We start from the raw sequence: 21,838 nt of genomic DNA, 5'->3' as shown, positions 1-21,838 counted from the left end.
GTGTTGTTTACTTGCAGCCACAAATAAAACAGTGAGATAATATGCCACCTGTAGCCGCTACCAACATTTATTTATACAGTACTACATACTTCACTTCTCCATCCGCAGATAACACAGACTGCAGTCAGAGTGCAGTATAACTACAGTTAGAGTGCATTATAACAGCATTATGCTGCAAATACTGTGTTCAATATATCATAGTTATTCTGCAATTACTGCCCCCAAAATACAACAGTCGACTGCAGTTACTGCACTTTCAAAACTGCAATCCTTTTTTGTAAGGATGGTAGCAATAGAATGAGAATCTAGTTCTCCAACTCTATATTTTTGATTCTGAATGTAATTTCTTCCACCACGTGGTGGCGCCCTTTAAAATGATGAGTGGTTCGACTTTCAATGTCAGTGGCTACTTCCCTTTCCGGAAGAGAGCCGAAAGAAGCCGCAATATCAACATTCATTGACAGAATTTCTAAATAACACAATTTTATAAAAATTGGTAAGGAATTTGAATCAAACCACCGACTCTACAAGGAATAACAAATCAAATGTATTGATGTAAAGTGCCCCACTCACGTTTTCTGTTTAGAAAGGCTATTTTATAGCGTGTGGTATATTTGAATTAGCAAACTGGCTACTATTAGCTACTGCTATCTACAACATATTTGGGAATTCGCTAACTAACTGGTAAATGCAACATTGCCAAATAGCTGAAATTGAATTAGAATTAAAACAAATGTTTGCTCTTTCGAAATTATATAGTAAGCTAATGACTGTAGCTAGCTACGTGTAGTTTCCTACAATAAGATCCACCACGTTATTTAAGGTTATCTAACGTTAGCTAGCTAGGATCTCAATGTGCACATATTTAATATCCCCCTATATCTACTACAGCGGTGTTGGGTTCAGGATGTCAGGACAGAAGCGTCCGTGTGACTCCAGCGCCCCCTCTTCCTCGTCCGGTGCGCCCCCCGATAAACGGAGGGAGCGAGATGGAGGAGAGGACGGGGTTCCCGGGGTCAGCGCTACTGCCGTGGAAACCGTCATCAAACTCGGAGGGGTGTCCAACTCGGTGAGAGAGCTGCAAAGTGCCTAGCCTGTATTTATCCTATCTGTGTCAGTCTGTCTGTCATTTCATATGGTAGTTGTTATGGCTCGTCAGCAGTGCCGTTGATTGTGTTCTTGTCATCTGTTCGGTCTTTTCTCTTGTGGTCAGGAGGAACAGGATGTCAAAGCTCTCCATGTGAAGAACAGGAAGTTGGGAGAATCCCTCGATCAAAGACAGGTATGTTAGTCTCACACACACATAAACAAATACACAGGCACACACAAACCTACAACTCCTGTTTTCACTATATACATTTATAATGGGACCGTTGCTCTGCAGGTGATTGAGGATGAGCTGAGAGAGAGAATCGAGAGACTGGAGACTCGTCAGGCTACTGATGATGCCAGCCTACTGATCCTGAACAGATACTGGAATCAGGTAACTATTCATTCACTCAAATAATGAACCATATGCAATTCAAACATTGCACATAGATAACATTTGCATTACAACAATTCTCTATATTCTAAATACCATCTACTTCCTCCTCTTAGTTTGATGACAATGTGCGCCAGATTGGCAGGCGCTACGACCAATCAGGAAGCGAGCCTGTCGAATCCCCGGCAGGAGAGGGGCGGAGCCTAAAGCCTGACACCCCAGAACCCGACGGTGACTCCAACCAGGAGAGAGCCAAAGATCGAGGTAAAGAGGGAGAAAAAGTATTTGCCCCCTTTCTAATTTAATCTACTTTTGCATATTTTTTATACTGAATGTTATATCTTCAACAAAAACCTAATATTAGATAAAGGGAACCTAAGTGAACAAATAACACAACAATGACTTACTTATTTCATAAACAAAGTTATGCAACACCCAATGCCCCTCAATAACTGGTTGTGCCACCTTTAGCTGCAATGACTCCAACCAAGCGCTTCCCGTTGTTGTTGATCAGTCTCTCACGTTGCTGTGGAGAAGTTTTGGCCCACTCTTCCATGCAGAAGTGTTACTTTTTAACCATATTCATGTAGACTTGATTGTGTATTTTGGATCAGTCTTGCTGCTTGACCCAGCTATGCTTCAGCTCACAGAGCGATGGCCTGACATTCTCCTGTAGAATTCTCTGATGCAGAGCAGATTTCATGGTTCCTTCTATTAAGGAAAGTTATCCAGGTCCTGAGGCAGCAAAGCATCCCCAAAGCATCAAACTACCACCACCATGCATGACCCTTGGTATGAGGTTCTTACTGTGGAATGAAGTGTTTGGTTTACGCCAGGGATAATGGCACCCATCTTATCCAAAAAGTTGACTAAAGTTTGCCAAAAAGCACCTGGATGATCATCAAGACTCTTGGAAGAATGTTCTATCGACAGATACAAAAGTATAACTTTTGGAAGACATGGGTTTTGCATGGAAGAGTGGGCCAAAATTCCTCCCCAGCGATGTGAGAAACTGAGAACTACAGGAAGCATTTGGTTGCGGTCTTTGCAGCTGAGGTGGCACAACCAGTTATTGAGTGTAAGGGGGAAATTACTTTTTCACACAGGGGAATTTAGTGTTGCATAACTTTGTTAATTAAATAAATAAAATAAGTGTCCAGTTTTTGTGTTATTTGTAAACTCATTTTCCCTTTATCTAATATTAGGTTTTGGTTGAAGGTCTGATAACATTCAGAATTTTAAAAAAAAAATGCAAAAATAGAGAAAATCAGAAAGAGGGCAAATACTTTTTCACAGCACTGTATATAGATATATACAGTACCAGTCAAAAGTTGGGACACCTACTCATTCCAGGGTTTTTCTATTTTTACTATTTTCAACATTGTATAATTTTTTTTTCTATGTGTTTTTTTAAATTTATGGATAGCCAGGGGCACACTCCAACACTCAGACATCATTTACAAACAAAGCATTTGTCTTTAGTGAGTCCTCCAGATCAGATGCATTCAGGATTACCAGGGATGTTCTCTTGATAAGTGTGTCAATTGGACAGTTTACTGTCCTGCTAAGCATTTCAAATTTAATGAGTACTTTTTGGTGTCAGGGAAATGTATGGAATAAAAATGACATTATTTTCTTTAGGAATGTAGTGAAGTAAAAGTTGTCCAAAATATAAATAGTAAAGTATTGTACAGATACCCCCCAAAAATGACTTAAGTTGTGCTTTCAAGTATTTTTACTTAATTACTTTACACCACTGTTTGGTAGTGAGTACTAACTCCTGTCTGCACCGTGTGGTTGTCCTCCAGGCCAACAGGGAGAGACAACCACGTCCTTCCTGGCCACGCTGGCCAGCAGCAGCAGCGAGGAGATGGAGGCGGAACTGCAGGAGAGGGTGGAGTCCAGCCAAAAGCAGGCCAACCGCGTAGTGGAGATCTACGACAGCTTGAAGACCACCGTGGAGCAGCTGAAGAAGGACCAGGACTCTGGAGCAGGTGATGGGGGAGAGAGAGTGGGAGGAAGTGGGGGGGGTGGGTTTGAGAGGAATGAGGGGAGTGTAGGCGTAAGAGGGGATGGCTTGAGAGGAATGAGGGGAGTGTAGGGGTAAGAGGAGATGGTATGAGGGGAGTGTAGGGGTAAGAGGAGATGGTTTGAGAGGAATGAGGGGAGTGTAGGGGTAAGGGGATAGTTTGAGAGGAATGAGGGGAGTGTAGGGGTAAGATGGGATGGTTTGAGTGGAGTGTAGGGGTAAGAGGGGATGGTATGAGGGGAGTGTAGGGGTAAGAGGAGATGGTTTGAGAGGAATGAGGGGAGTGTAGGGGTAAGGGGATAGTTTGAGAGGAATGAGGGGAGTGTAGGGGTAAGGGGATGGTTTGAGAGGTGTGTAGGGGTAAGGGGATGGTATGAGGGGAGTGTAGGGGTAAGAGGGGATGGTATGAGGGGAGTGTAGGGGTAAGAGGAGATGTTTGAGAGGAATGAGGGGAGTGTAGGGGTAAGGGGATAGTTTGAGAGGAATGAGGGGAGTGTAGGGGTAAGGGGATGGTTTGAGAGGTGTGTAGGGGTAAGAGGAAAGAGGGAATGAGATGTGAAGAAGGGTGAGGGTTGGGGGTGAAGATGGTGAGAACAGCAAGGGTGTAAGTGTTTATTTATTTTTCATTTTCAAACAGAAGCTAGTATTAGCATTTAATAAGGTAATTGTTATGTGAGGAAAGTCAGGAGTATTAATGTCATTATATTATGTCTTGTATTTCCAGAGGGCTCTGTGTGGCACGTCGCTGTACAGCTCAACACCCTCCTGTCCAATGAGAACGACCGGCTGCGTCAGCTGACCGATGACCTCCAGCAGAAGCACAGTCACATGACTAGCGAGGTGATTTGATGCACCACATCACGGCAGGGGTGGGCAAGTTTGATGTGGGTGGGGATCACGTCCCCCTCTTGACAGCAGATAAATACTTTTTTACTTTACACATTTTGCCATAGGGTAGAGAGAAATGTTTGCAGTTTTTAAGATGACATCTGAGTTAGACTGACTAACAAAATCAATGGGGGCCCCCGACAGGTAAAATCGACCATGATTACTAAATTTAGATAGCTGGCTAGACTACCGTAGCAATCTAAAACTGTTAGCTGACATGGCTAATTGACTGACTATCAGTTTCTGACATAACAACAGGAAAACTGCTGATGCACAACCACATTTCCAAATTGCACCTTGTGTATTCTACTATTCTAACTCGTAACAGTGAGTTGAGACCCCAACTGAGTTCCTAAAAAAATTAGGGGGGGGGAGGGGCACCATTTGCCCATCCCTGTCTTACATCAACACTTGCACTAATTCTCTGTTTGTTGATCTCTACACTATGTACCTTACTAGTGGATCACCACCACTCCCACCAGCCCCCATATTGACAGTAACTCTGTGTCCCTGTAGTCTCGTTCTCTGGGGCGGGCGGTGGCGAGGGCAGACACACGGGTCAGTGAGCTGCAGGGCCTCATCGAAGAACTCCAGTGGGACATGGAGAAGATCAGACGCAGAGAAACCCGCCTCAACACACACCTGGGAGAAATCCTGGAGAGGGTAAGGCTGCTGCTGTGTGTTTTTGTGAATCCAATTCAAGTCTTTCTGCAGCAATGTGTTTGACAGCCACTAGCCTATGTTTACCATTTTGTAATGGAGTATTTCTGTGTCATGTCGTTTATATACCACAGCACTATATCTATGTAAATGTAGCATGTTTATTCCAAGTGCTATTCCTCCCAGGTGAACAGTAAAGGCTACAAGGTGTGTGGGGAGGCCAGCAGTGTGTGTGGAACCATCACCATCAACAAGAGAAAGGTATAAAAACATCCTCTTTGTTCTGCCATTTGTACTTGTCAGAAACAACATGGACCTGGAGTTATAACTCTTTAATTTCCCGTTCCTCTCCTTTCCCCCTGCCCCCTTTTTCTCCGTCTCTCTCTTCTCTTTCCCCCTCCCATCTGTCAGTTTGAGGAGATGAACAGTGAGTTGGAGGAGAACAGGGAGCTGGCGGAGAACCGTCTGAGCGAGCTGCAGCGGCTACAGCAGGACCTGCAGACGGTCAACCAGGAGAACAACAACATGAAGGTGAGCCTGCAGGGACAGAGCCAGGGACAGAGCCAGGGACAGAGCCAGGGACAGAGCCAGGGACAGAGCCAGGGACAGAGCCAGGGACAGAGCCAGGGACAGGGCCTCTCCCCCAACCCAGCCATTGGATTACCTGAGGTCCCACATCCTTACTCAGTCAACCAAACCAGTCAAATGAAGGTAAATAGATAGGGGGAGGTTCTTGTTTTTCTCTGTTGCTTTGCTCACCTCTCTTTGCTCTGTCCATCTCTTTTCTCTCCCCTTCTCTCACACTTTGTCTTCACCTCGCGCTCTCTCACTTCATTTCTTTCATTCCATTTCTCGCTCTCTTTTTCTGCTTTTCTCTCTCCCCCTCTGTTTCTCTCTCTGTTAGGTGGAGTTGTTGAGTCGTGCTGAGGGGGTGGTAAGGGAGAGCTCAGAGTACCGCTGTCTCCAGTCCCAGTTCTCTGTCCTCTACAATGAGTCTGTGGGCCTTAAGTCTCAGCTGGACGAGACGCGCACACGCCTCAACACCACCAGAACGGCACGCCTCCGACAGCTAGAGCACATGGAGGTGAGTGTGTGTTTGCGAGCTAGAGGTATGAACGTTTAAACTAAATAAGAATCCTTAACGCTATTTATGAGAAGAAAAATACCCCCTAGAGCCAATCTAATTAGCATATTTTTTAAAAATATGTCACTTTAAGCTAGAGATATCCACCAATGGCAGCCTTTCGCATCTGCGGTGAAAGGTGTCCGAGTTACAGCGGTGTTTGTCAGACCGTGAGACATCCCGAAAATTGGTCTTCTCACGAAAACGTCTGTAGCATCCGAACGGTTTGGCATACAAACTCTTATAACCCCTCGATGGAAAGAATCGACTCTCAGGAACATGATGGTGTCACGGGACTCATCTGAAGTCGGTTCCGCTGATCTGCCAACTTCTATCTGTAATGTCCGAGCTGTTTTTGGCTACACACTAATATGACTACTCTGGAAAGGTGAGACTCAGGAACATGTACATGTCGGTTGTTTTGCTTTAGGGCGCCACAAGCCTCACATAAATAAATATGGAAGGAGTTTAATGCCCACAAATTGTTAAATATGGGTAAAGAAATATACACAAATTATTTCCTGATCTTCCTTCCAGCTCTCAGATATAGGACAGACACTTTAAAACAAACGTTGCAAGCCAAGAAATTGCAAGATATAGCTTTTGATTGTCGATAGGTAGTCCTAGTGCAGGGTTCTGCCTGGTGGCCGATATGCCTGTACAGGGACCCTCTCTTTGTCCCTCGCTAGCTTGCTATGAAAGATGCAAGTGTTTGTTCTCGGAAGTACGACGGCTAGTCAGTCTCCTCCGTTCCAAAAATACAGAATCTTCACACTCAGAAATGGGAGTCGATGATTGGAGTTGTAGTTAACAGTTGGAAAAATGACAGCAGAGAAGTCCTGTATGGCAATACTTTGAGAAGTTAAATGAAGAAAATGCCAACTCTCGCGGTGGAATTGAGGTACAGTAACGCAGGTGCAATGCTTAACCATCTGAAAGGGACGCACCATGAGACCCAAACCATTGCTGGCAGCTGCATTGTGAATTCACACAGAATTTTGTACATTTTTCTTATTGTTTTTAACGGAAAACTGATAAAAATGTCTATGTGCAGTTTGAAGGAAGTTGTTAACTAGCGCTAGCGCAATTGCTAACTAGCATTAGCATAATAACTGGAAGTCTATGGGTATCTGCTAACATGCTAGTAAATACCCATAGACTTCCAGTCATTGCGGTAGTTAACATTTTCTCACAAAACTACCTGTATACTGGACACAGAGACATAAAAATGGTATCCACAAGTTCAACTGACTCTGAAGAATTATATTAAGTACCTCGTTGCCAAAATTCCGAAGTATCCCTTCAAACACAATGGGGGGGGGGGTGTGTGGTAACGGTCCCCTCTCTCCTCCAGAATGATGAGGTGTCTCTCCAGAGGAAGGTGCGTACAGAGGTGTTCCAGCTGGAGGACACTCTGGCCCAGGTCAGGAAGGAGTACGAGATGCTCCGGATCGAGTTTGAACAGACCCTCGCTGCCAATGAACAAGCAGGTCAGTGTCTTCACCTCGCATTAAAACAAATATGGCCTTACGCTCCTCCTCACCAGCTACTATTTACTTGCAGTTTCAGATCCTCATTGAAAACAGCATCTCATCTATTTCTTTCTCTCTCTCAATCTGTCTCTCTCTCAGGTCCTATCAACAGGGAGATGCGTCACCTGATCAGCACACTGCAGACACACAACCAGCAGATGAAGGGAGAGGTGGTGAAATACAAGCTGAGACTGAGAGAGGCACAGACTGACCTCAGCCAGGTGAGAGACAGACAGACTGGCCTCAGCCAGGTGAGAGACAGACAGACTGACCTCAGCCAGGTGGGAGACACAGACTGACCTCAGCCAGGTGGGAGACAGAGAGACTGACCTCAGCCAGGTGGGAGACAGACAGACTGACTGACTGACTGACTGGCCTCAGCCAGGTGGGAGACAGACAGACAGACTGACTGACTGACTGACTGGCCTCAGCCAGGTGGGAGACAGACAGACTGACTGACTGACTGGCCTCAGCCAGGTGGGAGACAGACAGACTGACTGACTGACTGGCCTCAGCCAGGTGGGAGACTGACTGACTGACTGACTGACTGACTGGCCTCAGCCAGGTGGGAGACAGACTGACGGACCTCAGCCAGGTGAGAGAGTGTGAGGCATGCAAGGAGGAGACTATAAGAGAGACTAAGGGAGTTGAAGCCCATTAAGAGAGAGAGAGAAAATCCTGTAATCTGAATTCTGTGCAATTCCCTCCTCTCATAGGCTCGCACTACGAAGGGCAGCGCTATCCTCCAATCACAATCCAGTACGGAGCTGGATGTGAAGGAAGAGACCACCTCCCCCCTGACGCCTGCTGCCTCTGGTGATGTCACCATCAAGGTGGAGTCTGACAATGGTTCAGCCACGCCCAACAGCACTAGTAAGTGTTATTAAGTGTTTATTAACTATTTAGTAACTCTTTATTAACTCTTAACTGATATTCATCCTCTCTCTCTGTAGGTACCTCTTTGAAGACAGAGCCTGGGACGGAGACAGAGGGAGAAATCAAAGAGGAGGAGAAAGAGAAGGAAGTGAAGAAAGAGGAGAAGAAGGAGAGAGAGAAGGAGAGAGAGAGGCCAACCCGTGGAGGGGGTGGGGCCGTGAAGGAGGAGAAGGAGAAGGCTGGGTCCAGCAACCAATTGGAGGAGGTGGCTCTGGAGCGCCCGTCTGTGATTGGAGGACCAAAGAGGAAGGAGGTGGAGCAACTAAAAATTGTCAGGGCGGACCTAAAGTAAGTTTGATGATGATTGACAGTCATGATTGATGATGGGGGTTAGGATGATATTATTAACCTTTCTGGACTACCCATCCCGGATGCGGGATCATTCTCATCAGAAACGCTGACTAGCATAGCCTAGCGCCACAGGGATATCATATAATATAATTTCATGAAATCACAAGTCCAATACAGCAAATGAAAGATAAACATCTTGTGAATCCAGCCAACATGTCCGATTTTTAAAATGTTTTACAGCGAAAACACAATATATATTTATGTTAGCTCACCACAATAGCCAAACACACAACGCCATTTTTTCACCGCAAACATAGCTTTCACAAAACCCACAAATAGAGATAAAATGAATCACTAACCTTTGAACAACTTCATCAGATGACAGTCTTATGACATCATGTTATACAATACATTTATGTTTTGTTCGAAAATGTGCATATTTATAGCTACAAATCTGGGTTTTACAACGCAGCCATCTTCACAAATAACACCAAATTGTCCGGAGAAATTTTACACAGCAACTCATCATAAACTTTGCTGAAAAATACATGCTGTACAGCAAATGAAAGATACACTTGTTCTTAATGCAACCGCTGTGTTAGATTTAAAAAAATAACTTTAGTACAAAGCACAGCATGCAATAATCTGAGACAGAGCTCAGCCATTCTCCGCCATGTTGGAGCCAACATATTCCACAAAAATACGAAATAACATCATAAATATTCTCTTACCTTTGATGATCTTCCATCAGAATGTAGTGCAAGGAGTCCTAGTTCCACAATAAATCGTTGTTTTGTTTTAGAATGTCAATTTCTTCTGTCGAATTAGCAACTTTGGCTAGCATTGTGGAGCGCACATGTCCATCAACTCTTGGCGCATGGAACGAAAAATTCCAAAAGTCACAATAAAGGTCGAATAAACTGGTCAAACTCAGTTGAAAATCCATCTTTATGATGTTTTTCTCATATGTATCCAATAACGTCCAAGACGGAGCATTTCATCGTGTCTACCTAACGCATTGCAGAAAATTATATGGTGCTCCCAGGTGCGCAGCAAAATACTGCCAATATGGCGGACCTGTCACTCCAAAAGCTCTCATTCGGTCTCACATCAAGCTAGACACCCCATTCAACATTCTACTGCCTGTTGACATCTAGTGGAAGGCGTATGAAGTGCATACAGATCCATAAATACAAGGCAATTGAATAGGCAAGGCCTTACAGAGACCCATTTTCAGAATTTTCACTTCCTGTTTGGAAGTTTGCTGCCAAATGAGTTCTGTTTTACTCACATATATAATTCAAACAGTTTTAGAAACTTCAGAGTGTTTTCTATCCAATAGTAACAATAATATGCATATCGTATGATCTAGAACAGAGTACGAGGCCATTTAATTTGGGCACGATTTTTTCCCAAAGTGAAAACAGCGCCCCCTATTAAGAAGTGATATTAATGATGATAATGATGAGGGGGTTAAGGATGATATTAATGATGATGGGGGTTAGGATGATAATAATGATGATTGGGGTTAGGATGATATTAATGATGATGGGGGTTAGGATGATATTAATGATGGGGGTTAGGATGATATTAATGATGATGGGGGTTAGGATGATATTAATGATGATGGGGGTTAGGATGATATTAATGATGATATTAATGATGATGGGGGTTAGGATGATATTAATGATGATGGGGGGTTAGGATGATATTAATGATGATGGGGGTTAGGATGATATTAATGATGATGGTGGTTAGGATGATATTAATGATGATGGGGGTTAGGATGATATTAATGATGATGGGGGTTAGGATGATATTAATGATGATGGGGGTCAGGATGATATTAATGATGATGGGGGGTTAGGATGATATTAATGATGATGGGGGTTAGGATGATATTAATGACAGGCTCTGCTGTGTCCCCTTGTAGGAAAGCCCAGGAGTCTCAGAGGGAGATGAAACTACTGTTGGATATGTACCGGTCAGCACCCAAAGAGCAGAGGGACAAGGTCCAGCTCATGGCCGCTGAGAGGAAGGCCAAGTCAGAGGTACATACTTAGCTGAGACACACTTAGCTGACGTTACTAACTAAACAGTGACACTTCGCTAGCAAGCACTGTATGGGACGTTCCTCTATTGAAGCATATAGTTGTTGATAGTATTGAATTCTTTACGTGTATTATTTATTAGTTTTTTTGGAGTGATGGTATGATAGTAAAGTAATGGTCTGTGTATTGGGTTGTTCGTATTGAGGGGTAGTGATTGATGGATGGAATAACTGTGGTAACTGCTGTGTGCTCTCTGTGTATTGAGTTACTATTGGTTATTATAAATTGGGTGGTTCGAATCCTGAATGCTGATTGGCTGAAAGGCGTGTTATATCAGACATTATTAACTGGGTGGTTTAAGCTCAGAATTCTCATTTTACTGTTCTAATTATGTTGGTTACCAGTTTTTATAATAGCAATAAGGCACCTCGGTGGTTTCAGTAACTGACTTCTTGGAAATGTTTGTCGATAAAGATTGAATTTGTCTGAAGATTTTATACACCTGTCAGCAACTGGTGTGGCTGAAATGGCTGAATCCACTAATTTCAAGGGATGTCCACATACTTTTGTATATATAGTGTACTACAGCTAAGGGCTGTGTCCAGGCATCCACATTGCGTGCTAAATAAGAACAGCCCTTAGCTGTGGTATATTGGCCATATACCACACCCCTTTTAGCCTTATTGCTTAAATATACACTTGAGTATACAAACATTAAGAACACCTGCTCTTTCCATGATATCGACTGACCAGGTGAATCCAAGTGAAAGCTATGATCCCTTATTGACGTCACTTGTTAAATCCACTTCAGTCAGTGTAGATGAAGGGGAGGGGACAGGTTTTAAAAAAATGTTTAAACATTGGCGTCAATAAGGGCCAGTATCCCTGTGGAACGCTTTCAATACCTTGTTGGGTGATTAGAAGTGATTTATTGATGGTGATAACAGCTGTGTTTTCTGTGTGTCAGGCGGAGGAGCTGAAGCAGCGTCTCAGGGATCTGGAGGAGAGGGAGAGGAGAGAGGGGAAGAAGATGGCCGACGAGGAGGCACTGAGGAAGATCCGTTCTGTGGAGGAACAGATCAACATCCTCAATAAGAAGCTCTCCCTGGCCAAGCAGGTGTGTGTGTGGGTTGTGTGTGCGTGGGGGGGTTTACATATGTGCATTTAAGCATAATACGGTCAATTTTAAAGACACTAATTTCTCGCACCATCATTCATATACCCCCCTCTCTGCTCCTCCCCCCTCCATCTATCCTTCAACCCCACTTTTTCTCTCTACCACCCCTCCTTCTCCTCTTCCATCCCCCCTCCCTCCACTCCCCTGTCTCTCCCCTCCACTCCCCCCCACCGTCTCTCCACTCCCCCGTCCATCCCCTCTACTCCCCGTCCCTCCCTTCCACCCCCCCTCGCCTCCACTCCACCCCCCTTCGCCTCCACTCCCCCGTCTCTCCCCTCCACTCCCCCGTCTCTCTCCCCTCCACTGTCCCCCGTCTCTCTCCCCTCCACTGTCCCCCGTCTCTCTACCCTCCACTGTCCCCCGTCTCTCTACCCTCCACTGTCCCCCGTCTCTCTACCCTCCACTGTCTCCCGTCTCTCCCCTGTCTTTCCCCTGTCTCTCTCCCCCTCTCCCGTCTCTCTCCTTCTGTCTTTGCCCATTCCCCTGCCGCCCCCCGTCTCTCCCCCCTGTCTCTCCCCCTCCCCTTTCCCCTGCCTCTCCCCTCCCCGCCTTCCGTCTCTCTCTCCCCTCCCCCCTGTCCCTTCCCTCTCCCTTTCCCCTGTCTTTCCCCATTCCCCTGCCTCTCCCCTCCCCGCCTTCCGTCTCTCTCTCCCCTCTCTCCCCTCCCCCCTGTCTCTTCCCTCTCTCTCCCATCTCCCTCCCGTCTCTCCCTCCTCTCCTGTCTCTCTCCTCTCCCCCTTCTTTCCTTCCCATCCTCCCCGCCCCTCTCTTTCCCTCCTCACCCCCCCGATCTCCCCCTGTCTCTCCCCCTTCCCACCAGGAGGAGGATGCGTTGCTGAGTGAGATGGATGTTACGGGCCAGGCTTTTGAGGACATGCAGGAGCAGAACATCCGGCTGATGCAGCAGTTGAGGGAGAAGGATGACGCCAACTTCAAGCTGATGTCGGAACGCATCAAGTCCAACCAGATCCACAAGCTGCTCAAGGAGGAGAAGGAGGAACTCGCCGACCAGCTGCTCACGCTCAAAACACAGGTGAGAGGAAGTGATTGAAACGGTGCAGTAAAATGATTTGAGCGTCAGAATGTCACAATGCTCAATTTGAGAGATAAAGTTTGGGAAAGACAGTAACTTGACAGTAGCAAATCTCTCTCTCAGGTGGATGCCCAGCTGCAGGTGGTGCGGAAGCTGGAGGAGAAAGAGCGCCTCCTCCAGGGCACCATCAGTACAGCAGAGAGAGAGCTGGCTCTGAGGACACAGGCTCTGGACATGAACAAACGCAAGGTAGCTAAAACACACACTCTTACTAGGCGTAGGTAACTGCACAGGTGAACACACACAGAGAATACCTACTCCTTGAAAAATGCCAACGGACAACATATCTGTTTTCTACCCCCCGTCTCCTCACTCCTCCCCTCCTCTAGACCCAGGAGTCATCGGTGCTGTCGGAGGAGGTGCGTAGTCAGCTGGACCAGGTGCAGCAGAGACTGGGAACCGTCAGGGAGGAGGTCATAGAAAACAGCATCTCCAGAGAGAAGGAGTCCTTCAACGCGCGCCGCGCACAGGTCAGGCCACACACACATTCGCCATGTTTAGGTAACTGCCCACGTGCTCATGTAACCACACACACGATTCAAATCCACTTGAACAGAATTGAAATTTTGTTTATTTAAAGTATGCAGCACCCTGCTCTTCCTATCCTTGTTGTGTTTCAGGAGGACATCTCCAAACTGCGGAGGAAGATCGAGAAGGCCAAGAAACCAGCCGAGACCGTCCGCAACGGAGACGACATCCTCAACGAGGAAATCAACGATTACAAGGTAGTCTGGATGAACACGCTTTTATACCAGGTGTACTGTATGTTTAATTAAGCAATAAGGAACGTGGTATATGGCCAATATACCATGATGCAACGCGGAGTACCTGGATACAGCTCTTAGCCGTGGTATATTGGCCATATACAACAAACCCTCGATGCGCCTTACTGCTATTATAAACTGGTTAGCAACGTAATTTGAGCAGTAAATATAAATGTTTTGTCATACCCGTGGTATACGGTCTGATATACCCCGGCTATCAGCCAATCAACATTCAGGGCTCGAACCACCCAGTTTATAATATGTAATAATGCAACTATAATTCACCTGTTTTATCAATCTTACTCCCCATCTCTTTCTCTCTCCCTCAATTTCTACCCCCCCAGGCGCGTCTGACGTGCCCGTGCTGTAACTCCCGGGTAAAGGACGCCGTCCTGACCAAGTGTTTCCACGTCTTCTGCTTCGAGTGTGTAAAGACGCGCTACGACACGCGCCAGAGGAAGTGCCCCAAGTGCAACGCCGCCTTTGGCGCCAACGACTTCCACCGCATCTACATCGGCTAGAGAGGGTGGAGGAAGAGGGGGAGGAAGGGAGCGTAGGGGGTAGGATAGTGGTGCCGAGAGGTCAGCGGTATCCACACACCGGGCTTTCTCTCCAGCCAAACAAAACTGTTATCACCACTCTAAAGAGTGAGGTGGAATGAGACTAGAAATCTGAGAGGTTTGATGGACATGTAATCGTTATGGGAATCTATCCACCTTGCTCTCTGATAGGCTATGTGGAGTTGCTGACACTTATTCAGTACTCTCGGATCTCCACAATAGTGGTGGGGGCTAAGGGTTGTTTCTTGATTGGTGTACATTACATTGTCTTATAGAGATCATGGTTATATTTGCTGGCTGTGCACTGCCTGCCTGGCTGGAAGAAAAGCCTATAGGAGAGACTGCCTGCCTGGCTGGAAGAAAAGCCTATAGGAGAGACTGCCTGCCTGGCTGGAAGAAAAGCCTATAGGAGAGACTGCCTGCCTGGCTGGAAGAAAAGACTATAGGAGAGACTGCCTGCCTGGCTGGAAGAAAAGCCTATAGGAGAGACTGCCTGCCTGGCTGGAAGAAAAGACTATAGGAGAGACTGCCTGGCTGGCTGGAAGAAAAGCCTATAGGAGAGACTGCCTGGGGCTCAACAATAGGATTACAGTACCTAGGGCCTTGTGTGGGGGAACAGTGAGATTTGACTTGAAGGGATCCTCGTAGACACACTTTTCCAAAGTTGATGTAGCTACCGGGGGTGTTTTTCTCTTCTCACTGAGTTGGTGGAGAGAGAGATACAGACCTCTTCCACTTAATAATTCCAGTCCTGAAGGGCTGCAGTGATGTGCTGAAGACCCTGATAACCATTTGATAACAGACCCTGATAACCATTTAACTGATAGTCAACTTCTCTCCCCAGTACTGCTACCCCAGGGAACTAGACACCAGATGACCTTCCTCGGGCTCTGGATTTAGACTGGTGTGTGTGTGGACATGTCAGTTTACACACGTGTGAGGGAGAAGGAAAAACAGCAGAACCATTTGCTTAGATGGTTAGAAAATCAATGGTGAGAGTCCCTGGACTAACAGGGACCCTTGCTCCACCTGTACTCTGTCTGTGTGACCAGTCAATGTTGTCCTTGTATTTGAAAGCTGCCTCATCAGGCCATAGACAGACATGATACTAATACCTTGAACTGATGCCGATGTGTAATATTGCTGCTCTGAAAGTTATTCAACTGCCATCAAATCTAGAAGCTTGTCTTGCAATTGGTTACTTATCAGTAAAGTTTGTGCATTTTTATTAGCTACAGTATATCATTCAATGTCATCATCAAATTCATCATATCATCAGAATCATCTTAATGTTTTAACCCTTAACCTGCGTTATCCACAATTCCCAGTATGCAAATCCCAAATCTGTTTATGCCGCCATCCAAACCCACCCCCTTTAGCACCCCAGACCCACCCCCTTTAGCATAGCACCCCAGACCCACCCCCTTTAGCATAGCACCCCAGACCCACCCCTTTAGCATAGCACCCCAGACCGGTTTGAAGGGAGATCTGTCAGATTGTACTAAACCAGAAGCCAGCATCGCTTAACGGAAAGGGGCGCCCATCGAGTTGTAGCGGCTTTTTTGCAAGACAATCCATCGTAGCGTTGAAGTTGATGCAAGGAAAAATGAACATATAATAAAATCCGTGTGGAATACTGAAACCAAAAACCTTTATGGGGACGCGCGCTTTTTAGCACGTCAATGATCGTACCTTCCAAAACTTTCCTCTTAACGCACAAACCTGAAAAAACTCGACACGTTGTAAAATAATCACTAGCGTTCAAAATATAGACTGTCATCCGCTGGAAAATTATACGGTGTTTGAAATTGCCGTTGTTCTATTCTTAACCAGTTCAATACCAAATATAGTCATTGTGTTAATATGAAATGTCCTTGAACGGTGCTCTGGTTTGGGGTAACGTTGCCAAAGTTTATAATTAAAAACGCTGAGATAAGTAATTTAATCACTTGCACGTGACACATTTTATGTTTGATTATACAACCCACGAGCACTAATTTAGAGTATAGGGTCCCAGCTAATTCTGTTTTCTCAAGTTTGCAAGGCTCGTGTCTCCAGATTGTATTACCCCTGCAGAGCACGCCGATGTAATAGGCTACATCTCGGCCGTTTTGTTTGAATGACTGACAACCGAAACCGTTTTTAATCCACTGGTTTTTACTACGACTTTTTTAAGCAAATTTGCACATACCTCGATCTGTGTTGACCATAGATTTCGCCGCTTATCTTATAGAAAACGTTTTTATATAATTGTCCATTATATTTATAACGCGAAGGAGCCAAAAAATCGGATTTTTCAAAATGATCAACAACAGTACAGATTCATCCTCAGTACGGGTTTTATTATCCACACTTGTTTTGATGCTCGGTTTGGCTGCGCGATGCGTCGGGCAGGCCATGCCGTCCAAAGAGAGCCCTCAAGCGGACCCAACGTCATTCAGTCTCCGGTCCCTGGTCACGGGGACCTGCGAAGATGTCCACAGATACGTGGAATCCGTGGTGGGAACCAATGTGATCGAGTCGACTGTTGAGGTTTGGAAAATAAACCATATTGAATGTAGGCCTACTTTATAGTCGTTATTTTAGTAAATCTAATCAGCACCCAATCCTGTTTCCTGTTATTCTAGCATGTTCATTAATCAATTAACTATACATAATTTATCAATTATCTTATTTCTAAGGGTGACTTTTGCTACCTTCAAAAGCTTTGCATAATTGTGGTTTTCTGTCAACTAAAATTGTACTCCTTAAAATCTGACTGCATTCCTCTGCATCACTTCCTTCACTCCATCCCCACCCCCTTTTTCCTTCCCCGACCCCCTTCCCTGCATCTCCCCCTCTACCCTTGCCTCACTACCTGATAATCTCCTCTGACCTCCAATCTACTCTGCCCTAATTTCATGTCTGCCTATATCCATGCACCCCTCCCCTGCTGCCACTACTCTGTGTGCCCGGCACCCCTACCCCAGAGTGTGCTGTTGTATTTAGAGTCAGTGCTTGGTCAAGAGAACATCTATTCCATGGTAAGAAACCACCAGGTTCCCCGCCTGAATAACCTCTGCTCTGACATGGACCCAAAACAAAACTCCTTATAGCCCTGAATGCAGAGCACGTGTCAGTCACTTCATACAGTGTGTCCTACAGTTAATTACTACATCACTCAAATTGGAGGCACTATCATGGCAGTTGTATATTTGGTTTTATGTGTTTGTAACAGTATATAGCCATATTCATTCCCATGTTTTAGATTGTCAGGGGGGCTTTTTAAAAGTTGCATGCAGACACATTACAAGCTGTCAGAGATGGAAAGTTGTCTGTGTCCTGCTCTAACCCAGAGGAGGCTGGTGGGAGGAGCTATAGCAGGACGGGCTCATTGTAATGGCTGGAATGAATGGAACGGTCTCAAACATAAGGAAACCACATCTTTGACTCGGTTCCATTTATTCCAATCCAGCCATTACATTGAGCCTGCCCTCGTATCACTCCTCCCACCAGCCTCCTCTGTTTGACACACAGAACAGTGCTGCTTGTGTAGTAGCAACAGGTGCAGAGTAGTCTGTGTCCTACTACTGTGACTACCCTTGACCTCAGCTAAGCAGTCTGGAGGGTTGTCGGTCCAGCTGTCAAGTCTTTTTTGACGTGATAGGACAGCTTCGATCTTACACACACGTGAAACAGCATCAACAACACCCCCATTATGCCAGCTGGGAAAGACACTTGTGCATAGGACTGCACTTGGATAGTAACTGACTGACATTGTTTAACTGACTAACTGAAGGCCTGTGTGTGATCAAAGGCAACTTGTAGATATGTTTGTGGTATAAAACATACCTGCAACCCACAAAAAGATCTTGGTCAGAGACGATTGAATCAGTGACCAACCTATTTATACTGATTGACCACAGCTGTTGCTATCATTCTAATTTAAGGGTATCAGTTTTCAGTCGTGCTGCATTAACATTCACTAGAAGTGGAAGAAATTTATGTTACTGTACATAAGATGTAGGTCGGGGGAAAGGTGGTGACTTCGTTGGTCATTTTAAGGGGAATGTCTGCTCTACTCTAGAAAGGGAATATAATGTTTTTCAACCAGAGCAACCGTTATAATTCTCAAAACATGTCAAACATTCTTCACTCTCCCTCTCTCTCCCTCAGTTCTTTGAGATGTTGAGCCGGTTTCTGGCTGAGGGAGCTGCCAGCGGACTGAATATCTTCGCTCTTTACGTCACAGATATCCTCAGGGTCACAGGAGTTGATGGTGGGTGTCAGTTTGTGTTTAGTTGGAGGGAGGGAGAGAATCCTTTCTGCATAGAATCCCATCTTTTCTGGATTTACAGAGCTAAAATCAGAATGTATTTTCACCACACCACTGGCAACCAGAACATTTTCACTTTCAGGCCATCGGATCAGTATCTTTAGTTAGTTAATAGTTGTGCCAGGGAAGATGTTTTCACCCTCAGGGAAGTTGGCCTTGTCTAAGAAGAGCTGCTTCTCCCTCTCTGTAAATCAAATCAAATCAAATCAAATTTTATTAGTCACATACACATGGTTAGCAGATGTTAATGCGAGTGTAGCGAAATGCTTGTGCTTCTAGTTCCGACAATGCAGTAATAACCAACAGTAATCTAACCTAACAATTCCACACTACTACCTTACACACACACACAAGTGTAAGGGATAAAGAATATGTACATAAAGATATATGGATGAGTGGTGGTACAGAACGGCATGGCAGATGCAGTAGATGGTATAGAGTACGGTATATACATATGAGATGAGTACTGTAGGGTATGTAAACATAAAGTGGCATAGTTTAAAGTGGCTAGTGGTACATGTATTGCATAAAGATGGCAAGATGCAGTAGGTGATATAGAGTACAGTATATATACATATGAGATGGGTAATGTAGGGTATGTAAACATTGTATTAAGTGGCATTGCTTAAAGTGGCTAGTGGTACATTTTTACATAATTTCCATCAATTCCCATTTTTAAAGTGGCTGGAGTTGAGTCAGTATGTTGGCAGCGTATGTTGGCTGTTTAACAGTCTGATGGCCTTGAGATAGAAGCTGTTTTTCAGTCTCTCGGTCCCTGCTTTGATGCACCTGTACTGACCTCGCCTTCTGGATGATAGCGGGGTGAACAGGCAGTGGCTTGGGTGGTTGTTGTCCTTGATGATCTTTATGGCCTTCCTGTGACATCGGGTGGTGTAGGTGTCCTGGAGGGCAGGTAGTTTGCCCCTGGTGATGCGTTCTGCAGACCTCACTACCCTCTGGAGAGCCTTACGGTTGTGGGCGGAGCAGTTGCCGTACCAGGCGGTGATACAGCCCGACAGGATGCTCTCGATTGTGCATCTGTAGAAGTTTGTGAGTGCTTTTGGTGACAAGCCGAATTTCTTCAGCCTCCTGAGGTTGAAGAGGCGCTGCTGCGCCTTCTTCACAACGCTGTCTGTGTGGGTGGACCAGTTCAGTTTGTCCGTGATGTGTACACCGAGGAACTTAAAACTTTCCACCTTCTCCACTACTGACCCGTCGATGTGGATAGGGGGGTGCTCCCTCTGCTGTTTCCTGAAGTCCACAATCATCTCCTTTGTTTTGTTGACGTTGAGTATGAGGTTATTTTCCTGACACCACACTCCGAGGGCCCTCACCTCCTCCCTGTAGGCCGTCTTGTTGGTGATCAAGCCTACCACTGTAGTGTCATCCGCAAACTTGATGATTGAGTTGGAGGCGTGCATGGCCACGCAGTCGTGGGTGAACAGGGAGTACAGGAGAGGGCTCAGAACGCACCCTTGTGGGGCCCCAGTGTTGAGGATCAGCGGGGTGGAGATGTTGTTACCTACCCTCACCACCTGGGGGCGGCCCGTCAGGAAGTCCAGGACCCAGTTGCACAGGGCGGGGTCGAGACCCAGGGTCTCGAGCTTGATGACGAGTTTGGAGGGTACTATGGTGTTAAATGCTGAGCTGTAATCGATGAACAGCATTCTCACATGGGTATTCCTCTTGTCCAGATGGGTTAGGGCAGTGTGCAGTGTGGTTGCGATTGCGTCGTCTGTGGACCTATTGGGTCGGTAAGCAAATTGGAGTGGGTCTAGGGTGTCCGGTAGGGTGGAGGTGATATGGTCCTTGACTAGTCTCTCAAAGCACTTCATGATGACGGAAGTGAGTGCTACGGGGCGGTAGTCGTTTAGCTCAGTTACCTTAGCTTTCTTGGGAACAGGAACAATGGTGGCCCTCTTGAAGCATGTGGGAACAGCAGACTGGGATAAGGATTGATTGAATATGTCCGTAATATGTCTGTATGGGAACTGGAAGGTGTGAGCTTTTCCTCTTGTGTCTGTGACTTATTTTCTGTAGTAGGATCTAACAGCACATGCCATTCGGTCTCAATGATTGCTTCTCAAATTCACTCACGCCTTAAAATATATGCACTGACAAGTTCAAGAGTAAAGATGGTGACAACAAAATAATTGAATTACACTCCAGCAATATTCAAATACGCTTAACCCCCCCTCCTCTCTTCCCTCTTTCTCTCCAGTCCACCTGCCGTTCCCTCACTTCACCGCAGAGGGCGTGGCCTCGGCTGGTCAGTGGGCTCTGCTGGCTCTGATTGGCTACTGGGTGCTGTCCATCATCTTGCGCCTGCTGGTGGGTGTGGTGAGGAGGGTGTTCTGGATGCTGAAGGCGGGCATGGCGCTGTGGCTCTTTGGCCTGATCGTCAGTGATGCCAAGGCTGGTTCAGACACCACAGCCGTCCGGCTAGCAAGCCTGGTGCTGGGGTGTGCCCTGCTGGGGCTGGCCAGCTCTGGATCAGAAAAGACAGTTCAAGTGGAAGACCGCATGAGCATCCTGGAGGGAAGGGTGAAGGTGGTGGAGAGGAGGAAGGGAGAGGAGTGATGGAAGGAGAGGGGGGGAGGATAGTTGTAAAGGATGGTGGTGCTGAAGGGGGTCTGTGTCAGTTTCTCAAATGAAATAAAGCAACCACCACGATTTCTTTGATTGAAACTGGCTTTTCAATTCTTATCCCATCAGGTGTTTGTCTATTACATGTAATTTCTGACATCTGTGATACATGGCAAATGCAGGTTTTTTTTTTTTTTTTGTGAGGAAATGGATAAGTATTCAAGTGATTTAATTATACTGAACAAAAATATAAACACAACATGCAACAATTACATGAGTTACAGTTCATATAAGGAAATCAGTAAATTGAAAGAAATTCAATAGGCCCTAATCTATGGATTTCACATGAC

General features: G+C 45.8%; 2 protein-coding genes across 4 annotated transcripts; both read left to right on the top strand.

The window, feature by feature from the left end:
* The first annotated feature begins 127 nt into the window (after positions 1-127).
* LOC139581414 (E3 ubiquitin-protein ligase BRE1A-like) lies at positions 128-15,818 on the top strand. Of its 2 annotated transcripts, none has more exons than XM_071411159.1 (22): positions 128-496; positions 892-1,069; positions 1,214-1,282; positions 1,385-1,483; positions 1,600-1,747; positions 3,292-3,477; positions 4,237-4,352; positions 4,917-5,063; positions 5,247-5,321; positions 5,472-5,591; positions 5,965-6,144; positions 7,538-7,673; positions 7,815-7,936; positions 8,432-8,588; positions 8,669-8,939; positions 10,876-10,993; positions 11,961-12,110; positions 12,994-13,203; positions 13,327-13,452; positions 13,593-13,733; positions 13,884-13,988; positions 14,372-15,818. In XM_071411159.1, exons 2-22 carry the CDS (start codon positions 908-910, stop codon positions 14,546-14,548), a joined length of 3,015 nt encoding a protein of 1,004 aa, XP_071267260.1. In that variant the 5' UTR covers positions 128-496; positions 892-907; the 3' UTR covers positions 14,549-15,818. The 2 variants fall into 2 exon arrangements, with proteins under 2 accessions (XP_071267260.1, XP_071267259.1); XM_071411158.1 differs by having other exon boundaries at positions 130-496; positions 12,991-13,203.
* Positions 15,819-15,964: 146 nt separating this feature from the next.
* Positions 15,965-21,575, top strand: LOC139581417 (uncharacterized). Of its 2 annotated transcripts, none has more exons than XM_071411164.1 (3): positions 15,965-17,119; positions 18,743-18,845; positions 21,124-21,575. In XM_071411164.1, the coding sequence occupies exons 1-3, from the start codon at positions 16,889-16,891 to the stop codon at positions 21,480-21,482; spliced, it is 693 nt and encodes a 230-aa protein (XP_071267265.1). In that variant the 5' UTR covers positions 15,965-16,888; the 3' UTR covers positions 21,483-21,575. The 2 variants fall into 2 exon arrangements, with proteins under 2 accessions (XP_071267265.1, XP_071267267.1); XM_071411166.1 differs by lacking the exon at positions 15,965-17,119 and adding an exon at positions 17,127-17,610.
* Positions 21,576-21,838: the final 263 nt, after the last annotated feature.

This window comes from Salvelinus alpinus, chromosome 7 (genome assembly GCF_045679555.1).
Source record: "Salvelinus alpinus chromosome 7, SLU_Salpinus.1, whole genome shotgun sequence".
NCBI classification, from domain to species: domain Eukaryota; kingdom Metazoa; phylum Chordata; class Actinopteri; order Salmoniformes; family Salmonidae; genus Salvelinus; species Salvelinus alpinus.
This window is presented reverse-complemented; position numbering and strand designations above follow the sequence as displayed.